The sequence below is a fragment of the Vulpes lagopus genome, chromosome 11 (assembly GCF_018345385.1).
Source record: "Vulpes lagopus strain Blue_001 chromosome 11, ASM1834538v1, whole genome shotgun sequence".
Taxonomy (NCBI): domain Eukaryota; kingdom Metazoa; phylum Chordata; class Mammalia; order Carnivora; family Canidae; genus Vulpes; species Vulpes lagopus.
In genome coordinates, this window is record NC_054834.1 from 6,403,314 (window position 1) to 6,416,259 (window position 12,946).

The following is a 12,946-nucleotide window of genomic DNA, read 5'->3' on the forward strand; positions in this document are numbered from 1 at the left end:
AAACACATTAAGTTGGGTTTTCCAATACTGATGGCCTGGAGCTCTGTCACTGATAAACATCCCTTTCACAGTAAGGTGAATGGGAAGGCAGGACTTGAGACAGAAGATGTCTGATGGTTCTAAGTTTTCTCTGTTAGGTAAAAAGTGGTCCAGATACTAAGAGTGAGGAGGGAGCAGGCAGGAAGGAGAAGACTGGACCTGGCCGTCCAGGGCAGAGGGAAAGAGGGCTCAGCCGTGCTGAGCACATGAGGGTCTGGAGACACCCACTAGCTGCAAACAGCATGAAGCTGTGGCACTCACCGGACACCACTGTCCTGGGTTTGGCATCGTGGATCAACAGGACAAGGAGATGAGCAGCTGGGGACATCAGCCCAAGAATGGTTGAAGAGATGGACACCTGGGGTTGGCTGGACTTGGAAAGGAGGAAAGGCAGGCAGGTGCCACTCCGTCAGGAAAGAACAAAAGCCCAAAGTGACTAGAAATCTCAGCAGATCAAAGAACAAGGAGAGTAGAACTGAGAGCCTAGGAGACAATGCAGAGAAATGGCCCGGAAGCAGAGGTTAAGTGTCCCCAGGGTAACACAAAGCAGGGCTGAGGCCCAGCACCCCCACGGCCTGCTGCCGCTCCCGCCCAAGCCCTGCAGTGTTGTTTCAGGATTAACTGTAATAGATAAACTCTAATCTAACTGAAGCTGGGCAGACACAGGGCCTAATTCTTCTCATATCACCCAGAGCCATGTGCTTATCAGGCTGGAGGGGAAATGTTTTCAAGTTTGTGCTGATGCGTTTGAAAAAAGTTCCGTAGGGACAGAAGACACTGTGTGAAGGAGACATGAGGAACACTGCAAGAAAAGCATGCCTTAAACCAGTCCTTGTAAAGAACTCACCTCTGCATTCATCTTGATCTCTTCCTTCAGTGGCTGTGAAGACAAAAGCAGAGGTCAGAACTCCAGACTCCACGCAGACACTCCCCTTGGCCACCCCACTTTATCCCACACTATTTTTTTTTTAAGATTTTATTTATTTATTTTAGAGAAAAAAAAGAGTGTCTGAGTTGGGAAAGGGGCAGAGAGAAGAGACAGAGAGAAAATCTCAAGCTTACTGCTGGGTACGGAGCTCGATCCCACAACCCTGAGATCATAACTTGAGCCAAAGCCAAGAATCAGATGCTTAACCAAGTGAGACCCTCAGGCACCCCTCTCCCAAATGACTTATTATCCCACTTCCCTAACTTCCCCCAAATGCCTCCACCACCTCATTTACCCCTCCAGTAACGGTACCCAGGCCAGTGTCTGACTCTGAGGCTTGTGGTCACCAGGATGTCATGCCAGTAATGTTTCTCTAAAGAAGGACATTTCCAACCCTGAGAGACCATCTCCTATACTGGAAGGGTGACTGTAAATGCAATGCCTATCTGTACTTAAAAGAATGATGCTCGTCCCAAAGTTGATGCTTGGAGAGGATAGCTTTGGATCTGCCTTTCTTTTTTTACATGAGGCTCGAATTTATGACCCCGAGATCAAGAGGCGGCTGCTTACCTGACTGAGCCACTCAGGTGCCCCTTTTATGGAGACAAGCAAGGTACACATACTTCTTTTTTTCTCCTAGCTGACTTTCCAGAGGACTTAAATTTATTATGTTAGAAGAACAGCTTAGCAGGCTGTTCTGAACCGACAGCATTGAGGAGGAGGAAGGAAGGACCAAGCAGGTGAGCAGGAGTCAGAAGAAATGAGGAAAGAAAAAGGGAAAGGAAGGAGACATGGGAGAGAGAAGGAAAATAAGAAACTAGCAGAGTAACAGTGGCTCCAAACTTTAATGTATTCCAAGGAATGCGTATTTCTGGGTTCTACCCACAGAGATTCCGAATCAGGAATTCTAGAGGGGAGGGGAGGCTGAGAATCTGCATTTCAACAGTTGTCCAAAAGACACGTACACATGGTCAGACAGCCACACTTGGAGAAACACTAGAACTGAGAGTAGAACAGAGAGGCCCATAAAAATTAACTTTCTCCTTCATTTTCCAGGGCTGTTAGAATCGCCACTTTAATTCAGCTACGGCTTGGGCAGGCAATGGCAGGGTGACCGGGTGCCTAGAAGCGAGAGGAAGCACTAAAGCCTCTCCAGCCCTTCCACCGAGTGGGATGTCCAGGAAGGCAATGCAGATGATGCTCGGAGCTGGAGGAGAGGAAGGAGGAGGGCCCTCCAAGTCCTCCGGGAAGGGAAGGCTAGGGTGGCCTCTGTCCTTGGACCCATCCCTGCATTTGATCCTATTCTTCTTCTTCACTATTTAGCAATGGCCGGGCATAGGGATGAAAACCATGAATAAGAACGATGAAATAATAACACTCATCATTAAAAACAACAAACACAAGAAAACGACTCTTGACAATCCTCTGAACACCTGGGATGGTCACCTGGGGCTATGTGTCGAAAATAACCCATTTTCAGTAATTCCCCTCTATCCTCTCTTCTCATTCCTCCGGTCTGCTTTGAGATTGCGTGACCCAACCTACCCAGCACACATGCCGTCCTTCCTTTAATAATCCAGAGCCTTTTCATCTTTCTTGAGAAACATGCAAGAAGGTACTTGTAGAAGACAAACCCTGCTTTTTGGGTTAAAAACCCTGCTTCGTCGCAAAGTGGGTAAGCTTTCTTCTCAGATCTCAGGGAGTCAGGAAGGGTGTGATGGCTTCTTCCGCATCAACTATCTCAGGAGGATAAGCAAGATGCTGATAGCAAAGCCCGGGGAAGGCTGGAACTAAGGCGGCGAGGACAGGTGCTCAGCAGCAGCCTGGACCACAGGGGCTCCCCAGAGAACACTCCCTGGTTGCTCCCCCCTGCTCAGGTGCCCTGCCCCAAACTCATGGATTTCCTTTAAGCCCCCTTAGAGCTTACATGTGGGGGGCAAAGTCAGGTAACAAAACGCACAAAGGTGAGGACGATAATAACAGGTGTGAGCACCTGTGTCTCAACTACTTTATATTAACACGAACTCCTAAAGCCCTGGCGAGAGCTACGGCTAATGCTGGCTTAGGGATGAGGGCCCCGAGGTCAGTGTGGGTAAAAGCCTTTGGCCTCACGGTCTGGGCGCTGCCCCGGAATTCTCGGACTTTGTGGTTCCAGAGCCGAGCCCCAGAGGCCTCCAGACCTTTGCAGCCTGTGCCGCCCTCACCCAGGCCGCTAGGACACACGGCAGAACTGGGTCGGCCCCGCTTCCGTCCTGGGCTAGCCGAGGGGCTCGGCTCAGGCTCCGCGGGCTGGACGACGGGCCTTGTCTCTCAGGCCTGTCCAGCTCTAGAATGCTCTCTGGTTTCCACAGAAGGAAATTCCGGTGCCTCTTGAAACAGGTGGAACGGTGCTCGGCCTCAGTCGTGACCACAGAACGCGACTCAGGATTTCAGAGACGCCGTCCATCCACCTGCCAGAGACCACAATGCTTGCGGCGCTGCCTGCCGGGCCAAGGTGGAGAATACGCCCTCTGCCATTAGGGGGCCGGGGGGCATTAGCCCACGGGGCAACCTGCACCGAGCGTCACGCTTCCACGTGCACACGGCCTCCGACCCGGCGGTTCCCGGCTTCCAATGTATCTCCAGGGTCCAAATCGCACTCGAGAGAAACCATTCAATTGCCCTGTGTCCTCTGTCCTCCCAGGAACACGGCTACTACTTGCCTTCCCTTTCAAGGGACGTCCAGGAAAGCTTCCCGATTAAAAAATGTCTACAAGACAACATGGTTTATGAACTTTACTGCTTTCCCACAGGATCTGGGAAAGCAAAAGAAAACAGAACAAGGACTGGGAGAAATCCCATTGCGTCAGGCATCAGCAGTCCACGACCGAGGATGAACTGCAATCTCGTGTATGATCGAGAGTTATCAACTGGGGTATCCTGGCTGGATCCTCCAACTGGGGTACCCTCCCGGGCTCCCTCCCCTCCAGCGCTCAGCACCCCTTATAATAACCTGGCAGCGGCAGGAGGCCCACCCCGGCCAGATGGGATCTGACTCTGCCTCCCTAAACCCTCCCCACTCAGCATGCGTCCTCTTCCTTCCCACTGTCCTGCAAGACTAACTGAAGCTGGAAAAGAACCCAGGGGGAATTTTATTCTATATTTGAACATATTCTTAGCGATCTAAGACCGGATCCTATAACAAGATTTCCGTTTGTTTGCTTATTTATTTCAAGGGTTTAATATTTAAATAGACATCAAAAGCCTTTGATAGTGCTTCCAGTACTATTTAGAAATACTTATAGAGGGGCAGCCCGGTGGCCCAGCGGTTTAACGCCGCCTTAGGCCCAGGGAGTGATCCTGGAGACCCGGGATCGAGTCCCACGTCGGGCTCCCTGCATGGAGCCCTCTACCTGCATCTCTGCCTCTCTCTCTCTCTCCGTCTCTTATAAATAAATAAATAAAATCTTCAAAAAAAAAGAAACATTTTTATTTCCTTTTCGGTTTTTAACTTTTTTATTTTGTCACATTTTAATCCAAGTTATTTTTTTGCTATACGGCCTGAGATAAGACTCAACCTGTACCTTTCCCTCAAATAGCTGAGTTGCTCCCAAATCATTAATTGAATATTTCATCATTTCCCCCAGTGACTCATACATAAGTTCTTATGAATATGCTTATTCTTTTTTTCACTTTTTCTGCTTTTTCTGCTTTATTCCCAGGCCTTTATTGTTCACATGATGTGGCTTAACAACATGTTCTGTTACCTGACAGTTCAAGTTCTTTCATTAACTTGTGCAGTATCCCTACCTATTCTTGTTTGCTCAGACTTCCAGATTACTTTTAGAACATTCTTTGTAAAAAGAAAAAAAATTCCACTGGGACTGTGTCCAGTGCATCAAACTTATAGATTAAATTAATGCACATTAATAGGTCTTCCCATCCAGAAATATATGATAGGTCTGCCTAAGAGCAAGCAGTTGGGAAAAAAAAAAAAAAAAAGTACAAAACAGAAGAATCTTGAGTGAGTTCCTGAATTACCACATAATGACAAAGACAGTTCAGGCTGCAGTGGTTCTCTAGACAGCTAAAAAAAAAACTTGCATAAAAATTCTGCTTAAAGCAATTTAGGGGATCCCTGGGTGGCTCAGCTGGTTTAGTGCCTGCCTTTGACCCAGGGCGTGATCCTGGAGTCCTGGGATCCAGTCCCACGTCGGGCTCCCTGCGTGGAGACTGCTTCTCCCTCTGCCTGTGTCTCTGCCTCTCTCTCTCTCTCTGGGTCTCTCATGAATAAATAAATAAAATCTTAAAAAAAAAAAACAATTTAAAGTACGCTTTTCCTTTCCACACATCTGCTGCAGCAGGTGGACTAAACAGTGCTGGACTTTGAGCTTTGACACCAAAATCTGATGCGCTGGGGTGCACACAGACCAGACACCTCTTGGAGGCATAAGGGCCTGCCTGAGCCTGGGGAGCCCAGAATTCCACACCAGGCGTGAGCACCCACTACCAATCTGGCCAAGGCCAAGGCCAAGGCACACGCTCTCTTCCTGCCTTGGTTTCGGCACTGCAGAAAAGGAGGGGGCGCATGAGCTTAGACAAACGTAGATGACCCTCGCTCTCTTCCGTGCTGACACGCTGGAATCCTGACCCACTTCTACTTTTTTGTTCTCCTTAGGCTTAGCTTCCTCAGTGTGTGCCTCGATTAACCGGAGGTCGTGAGCTGCTCTTCTGGTTCTGTCAGGGACCCGCACACAGGTAACTGGGAGAAGGCCCCAGCTACAGCGGCCAGGTGAGCAGCTGCCAGGAAGCTAAAACCCAAGCTGTCCAGGACACTCCCTCCAAACCTAAGCCACTCTCTCTCCCTCTCCACCCCCTGGCCCCTCCCACCTGCACTAGAGCCTCCCCATTCCTCTTCAACATCATTTCCAAACCTTCTACCTTTTCCTGAAAGTGATCTTGATAGATGTAGTGGGAAATAAATGAGCTAACAGGAGTCAAAATACTCTTATTAAGGAAAAAAATCTAGCGTATGTAAATTTAGAAGAGTATGTCCCTCCTCCCCCCTTTTTTTAAAGCAACTTAATTCAAGTAATTGCGAACAAGGTGCAACTCAGTTTCCAAACTGGGTTGAGATCAGGACATTCCGGGGCCCACTGGTATCGTTAGGCATTGATCCCCCAAAAAGATCTGGGGTGGGGCTTGGATCCCTATTACTGAAAGACTAGTTCTTGGTCCTGCAGAGAGCTACAGAAAAGGGAGGGGGCTGCTGGACCCACAAGTGCGGGTGGGCCCCCGCAATACAACCCTCCACCCGGGAAGGACTCGGGAATCACTGGTGTTTCCGATGACCTAAGCGCTCTTATGGGGCCGCCTGGGGGGCTCAGCGGTTGAGCGTCTGCCTTGGCCGAGAGCGTGACCCCGGGGTCCTGGTCCCACATCGGGCTCCCTGCATAGAGCCTGCTTCTCCCTCTGCCTGTGTCTCTGCCTCTCTGTGTCTCTCACGAATAAATATAAAAGCTCTTGTGAACAGAGAAGGAAATGGTGGCTGCCCGGTGGGGGCGAAGGCGCCTGCAAGCCGGGCGTGCGCGGGCCACGGTCCCGGGTGACCTGCCCCCGCTGGGACGCGCCGGTCTGCCGGGTGTCCCGCCGGGCGTCCTGCCGGGTGTCCCGACGGTTGTCCTGCCGGGTGTCCTGCCGGGCGTCCTGCCGGGTGGCCGCCGGGCGTCCTGCCCGGTGTCCTGCCGGGTGTCCCGACGGTTGTCCTGCCGGGTGTCCTGCCGGGCGTCCCGCTGGGTGTCTTGCCGGGCGTCCCGCCGGGCGTCCTGCCCGGTGTCCCGCCGGGTGTCCCGACGGTTGTCCTGCCGGGCGTCCCGCTGGGTGTCTTGCCGGGTGTCCCGCCGGGCGTCCTGTCGGGTGTCCTGCCGGGCGGCCGCCGGACACCTGCGGCTGCGGCTGCGGGGAGGCGGCGGGTCCTGGCCGCGGAAGGTTCCGGCCCCGGCGCCCAGGCCGCTCCCCCCGGCGGGACTCCGCAGCGCCCGCCGCGCTCCCGCCCTGGCCGCGCCCCGGTCCCCCGGCCCGGGCCCGCCGCGCACCGCCTCCCGCCTCGAGCAGCTCAGGGCCTCGGGCCGCGCCAGGGCCGCAGCCGCAGCGCCGCTGCTCCGGGAGCTCTGCCGGATTTCGGGGCGCCCCTGACTCCTGCGGCCCCCACAAGCTCGGCGGATTCCCACCCGACGCGGGTGCCGAGGGACGCGGCGGCCGGCGCAGGATTCGCACTCGGGGCGGGGGCGCGGGCGCAGCCGACGGAGCGAGACACACGCGGGCCTCGGGGAGGCCGTTGCCGGGAGGGCCGCCCGCCGCCCGCCGCCCCGCCGCCCCGGGGCCCCCCGCCGGGCCGGGAGCGCGCCCACCTTCCAGGCTCCCGGCCCAGGGCCCGATCCCCGCGGCCCCCCCGCCCGGCGCCTTACCTGCCGCGGGGCACAAAGCTCCGGCCTCCGCGCTGCCGCCCGCCGCCGCCTGCTTGCCGGGCCTCTTGCCGGGCCTCGGAGGCGGGCGCCCGGCTGCGATTGGCGGAGGAGCGGGGGGGGGGGGGCGGGGGGAGCGGGGCCTGGGAGGGGAGGGGGTGCGGAGGCGGGGGAGGGAGGGGGTGCGGGGAGGGGAGGGGTGGAGGGAACAGGGGGCGGGGAGGGGAGGGGTGGAGGGAGCAGGGGGGCCCTGCCTCACGCCCCCAAGTGGGAGAGCCTGGCCCCAGTGGTCCACCTGGCGGAGGAGCAGAGGCCCGGGGCGGGGAGGCCTGGGACGGGGTGGTAGCTCATTATAGTTTTAATTTGCATTTCCCTAATAAAGATGATGCTGAACACCTTTTCCTAAGCATGTTGGCCATTTGTACCTCTTTGGAGAAACAGCTATTGAAGTTATTTTGAATCAGGTTGTCTGTGGTTGAGTTTTAGGAGTACACCATATATTCCTGATATTAATGCTTAATTAGATATATGATTTGCTAATATTTTCTGCTGTTCTCTGAGTTACCTTTCTACTCTGATGATAGCATCTTCTGATATAAAATATCTTTAAATTTTCATAGAGTCAATTTCTCTAATTTTCCTTTTGTTACTGTGCCTTTGATGTCATATCAGAAATCATTGCCAAGTTGGATATCCCAAAACTTTTGTCCTGTTTTCTAGAAATTTTATTGTTTCAGGTCTTAATTTGGTCCTTGATCCATTTTGAGTTAATGTGGATATCCAGTTTTCCCAACACCATTCGTTGAACAGACTGTCCTTTCACACTGAACAGACTTGACGTGCCTCTCAAAAATCATTTGACCATATGTGTGAGAGTTTATTTCTGGGGTCTCTATTTTATCCCATTACTTGACATATCTGTCTTTATGCCAATACCACAGTTTTGATTACCTATGGCTTTGTTACAAATTTTGAAGTCAAGAAGTGAGTCCTCCTCCTCTCTTGTTCTTTTTCAAGCTCGTTTTGGCAATTCATGCTCCCTCAAGATTCCATATGAATTTAAGAATAAGTTCTCCTATCTCTGCAAAAAAGAAGACATTGGAAATTTTGTTGGGACTGAATTGAATCTGTATATTACTTTGGGTAGTATTGACACTTTAATGGTATTAAGTCTTCTAATACATGAACATGGGATACATTTCCATTTATATATGTCTTCTTCAGTTTCTTTCAGCAAGCTTTTATAGTTTTCATTGTACAAGTTTTTCATCTCCTTGGTTAATTTCTAAGTATTTTATTCTTTTAAATGCTGCTGTAAATTAACTTACTTCGGTCATTATTTTCAGGTTATTCATTGTTAGTGTATAGAAATGCAGGCGATTTTTGTGTGTTGACTTTGTGTTCTGCTACATTCCTGAATTCACTTATTAGTTACAATAGTTTTCTCTAGGATTTTCAAATTTTCTACATATTAGATTAAATCATCCATGAACAGAGATAATTTTACTTATTCTTTTCCAATTTGGATGACTTTGGTTTCTTTTTCCTGTCTAAATGCATTGGCTACTCCACTGGGCTCCGAGCTGGGCATAGACCCTGCTCTGGATTCCTCTCTCCCTCTGCTCTTCTCTCCCTCTAAAATAATTTTTTTAAAAAACTAGAAAAAATATTAAAAATGCATTGGCTAGATCTCAATACTCCTCTATCTAGTTCGCCACTTAATATCACCTCTTTGATATCTAAAATATGTGTCAATCATAACATGTCCTAATCTGTGCCCCTGAATCCCCCCCCCCCCCATTTATCCTTCCCATATTATTACCACATCATTGGCAACTTCAACCTTCCAGTTGTTCAGGCCAGAAACTCTGATGTTATTTTTGACTCACCTTTCTTTTCTATCCCACATCCATGCGGCAGGAAATTCTGTTGGCTAGATCTTCCTAGCGTATCTAGAAACTGATTACTTCTTACTCATACCTCCATCAGAGTCACAGAAGTGTCTTCTCTGGCCTTCCTGCAGTTTATGCCCATGCAGGACAAGAATGATCTTTATTTATTATTATTTTTAAAGATTTCATTTATTTATTCACGAGAAACACACAGAGGAGAGAGAGAGAGAGGCAGAGACAGAAGCAGGCTCCATGCAGGGAGCCCAACGTGGGACTTGATCCTGAGTCTCCAGGATCAGGGCTGAAGGTGGCGCTAAACCGCTGAGCCACCTGGGCTGCCCAAGAATGACCTTTAAAAAAAAAAAGGAAAAGAACAAAAGATCATGTCCTTTCTTTGCTCAAACCCTCCAATGGTTTTCTATACAATTTAGAGTAGAAGCCAAAACACCTGAAAGGCTCTACAAGGCCCTATATGGTTGGCTTCTCTGTTGCTCCTGCAACCTCATCTACTACTATGACCCTCCCATTGGATTACTCTGATCCAGTCACTCTGGACCTCATCCTATTCCTTGAACAAGACAGGAAGGCTCCTGCAGTAAGGCCTTTGCCCTGGCTGACCCCTCTCTGGAATGCATGGCTGATTCCCACTCTTCCTGATTTTGCTCAAATTCCACCTCAGTGACAACTACTCTGACCACTCTATTCAAAATTATCTCCTGCCCTGCTCCTGACTTCCTTAGTTGGCTATTATTTCTTCCTATAGCACTTACACCTTCTAATGTATTCAAATATTTAATTAGTTACTACATGTAATTACTGTTCATTATCCATCCCTTCTATCCACCTTAGTATTTCCTCTTGTGTCGTGATATACCTTTTCTTAAAGAAATAACTGCACAAAAAGGATCCTATACCTTTAATGGCATTTCAAAGCCTAGGTCATAAGCTAAACTCAAGGATCGATCTATCAGAATGCAAGATCAATAAACTATATGGAGAAGAGGTGGTTCCCCAAAATGGAATGCTGAACTCTGTTATTAGAAGGAGAGATGCTGGCTAAGCAAAACCCACAGATGTTCACTTGCTGAGTCAGACTTAGCACACAGAACAACTTTGAGGAAGCCTGTGAGAGGGGCCACACGTATCCTTGAATATAGAGTGTAAGGATGGCTGGGCAGCCCGGGTGGCTCAGCGGTTTAGTGCCCTTCAGGCCGGGATGTGATCCCGGAGACCCAGGACTCGGGATCAAGTCCCATGTCAGGTTCCCTACAATGGAGCCTGCTTCTCCCTCTGCCTGTGTCTCTGCCTCTCTCTATGTGTGTCTCTCATGAATAAATAAATAAAATCTTGAAGAAAAAAAAATGAAGTGTAAGTATGGAACCACAAACACCCTAACTTTCTGGTAATAATGTGTTTCAAATATGTTAGTTTATCCTAATCTTTGCAAAGTCTGATTTTATGTTCAGTTTCTACTCCTTTTTTGAATAAGAACTTCCCATTGTACAAAGTAGTAACCCTCTCCGGCCTGAAGGACTCTGATAGGTTGTGGGGACAGTAACAGACTGCCCTAGTCTACAAGTAATGGAAAAACCCCACTCAAAAATGATTAAACAAGTAAGGAGCTATATTAGATCTCCAGTGCCATTTCTCTATCAATTTCTTTACCTATTTTCTCCTTCTAGGAGTAATAGATTTTGTATAGATTTTGATTAAAATGACACGATACACTAGATGTAAAATTCTAGGATCAGATATCCAAGGATATAAGAAGGAATCAAAGTGGCAAGATTTGGTGAAATCTCTGATGAGTTATTGTACTGTGAATTCCTCTTCCCCCCATTTGAGGAAGGCTACAGTCAGCCTATTTCCCTCATATCACACCTATGGGCTACCCCACCAGCCTGACTGGGGGACCAGAGTACCAGAGTCAATATACTTGGGGGACTCTCTGGACTGTTCTCTATCTCCCACTGGGGAGAGATAGGCTTCAGACAGCTGGGGCGGATAGTCCAGCTGTGTGCTGCTGTGCTGGAGTTGGTCAGTGTGTACATAGGGTCAGTAGTCCACGGGACACGTTTGTGTTTCCCATGGGTCAGGTGTGAGCAATGCAGGAGAGACAGTTGTCTTGGGTCTGGTCCAATAAAGCTGCCTGAAGGGACAAAAGGATCCCCTCAGCAAGAAGCTGGAGGTGAATGTCAAATTTGAGTTTCCCAGTACAGAGTTTCCTTTAGATTTAGCCCCACTTTTGATAACTTCATTTTAGAGCATATCAAAACACATGAACTCCAAGCTCCAGCTCCCTCCCTTCAAAGTCATCTGAATGAATTTTTAAGGCTCTGTAGCCCTGGTTAGCACTAGTCCCATGGTTGCATCTAACTGGAGGACAGACTGGAGAAGATAGGGGACCAAATGGAACGCTTAGTAGGTCGTACTTATTCTGCCGTCTAAGGCCATCGTGTAGTCCAGCATTCTACATGTATTTATTGGGCATATACTATGAGCACTGGTATAAGGTGCTGAGAAAATATATTATAGTTCTAAATGACAGAGCTTTGAGGGTGTTGTAGTTTTGGAAGCATGTCAGACAAAGTCAGGAGAGTAGAGTGTCCAGCATATTCTGGCCTGATTATGAACCCTTCTAAGATACCACCCAAGGAGGGGGGCCCTGCCTAAGGCCCTGCATATGTGGGGAGGAGTGATCAGCTTGAAAAGAATGGGGAATAAATGTAAATGTGACCTTATAGAAACAGGCAGGGGAAATTGGAGGATGCCAGAAACATATCTATAAATTCTTGAATTTTGACGGTGAGGAACACACAGCTGGGAAGGGATTACCACATTATCCATTTTAACAGAAAAACCCTTGTGCCTTTGATAGAGTTACCCATGGATCCTCTTTAAGATTTGGCGAGATTCTTCCTTTTCTGGAAATACTTCTTAGAATAAACAGCCTCCATTTTATGCTAAATTGCCTACCCAGAGAAATGGCTCAACTTTGTTTTAACTCCTTGTATTAGCGCACATTTTCTTTACTCTGTAAAATGGACTGACCCAATCTACTATGGCTTCAATAAAAAATAGTATACAGGAGGAAGAGTTAAGATGGCAGAGGAGTAGAGGGGACCCTAAATTTGTCTCATCCCTCGAATAGGACTACATAGTTATGAAATCATCCTGAACACCAGAGAAATCAATCAGAGATCTGGAAAAAACAAAACGACAAAAAACAAAATCTGTGAAGTCAATGGTAGAAAAACAACCACTGTTTGGAAAAGGTAGGAGGTGCAAAGACTTCAATCTGGATTGAGGATGTAGTGGAGAGGAGGGAGCCTGCTTAAGGAGCTACCGCAAAGTATCAGAAGCAGCTGAGGGCAAAATTGGAACCTTTAGAAGTTAGTTAGGGTGGGGCCCTGCCTGGCTCAAAGGTGCTGGGTGGTGAAGCAGGGTGGAATCCCAGGTGGGCCAACGTGGTTGGAGGACCCTCGGGTTGCAAGGAAAATGGGCGGGGGGCCTGGGTGAGGTGGAGTTTCCAGGCCTAGGAGCCAGGAGGCTGCTGAGAACAGCAAGTCAAGGTGCCAGCTTGCTTCTCTGTGTTGCCATAAACTGAACCGCTACAGGGTCCCGTGACTGCTTTCCTGGGAAGG

The 12,946-nt window shown here is 49.2% G+C and overlaps 1 protein-coding gene across 5 annotated transcripts in view; it reads right to left on the bottom strand.

Annotated features, from left to right (window-relative positions):
• LOC121471481 (biliverdin reductase A-like) overlaps positions 1-12,946 on the bottom strand; it is a 55,765-nt gene that overhangs the window by 25,414 nt on the left and 17,405 nt on the right. For 3 of the 5 annotated variants that reach the window (XM_041722291.1, XM_041722287.1, XM_041722290.1), the window contains one exon: positions 887-919. In XM_041722291.1, coding sequence (XP_041578225.1) covers positions 887-898 — 12 coding nt within the window. In that variant the 5' untranslated portion in view covers positions 899-919. Of the gene's footprint in view, positions 1-886; positions 920-7,413; positions 7,498-12,946 lie in introns of those variants that run through there. The other 2 variants (XM_041722288.1, XM_041722289.1) reach the window with 2 other exon arrangements.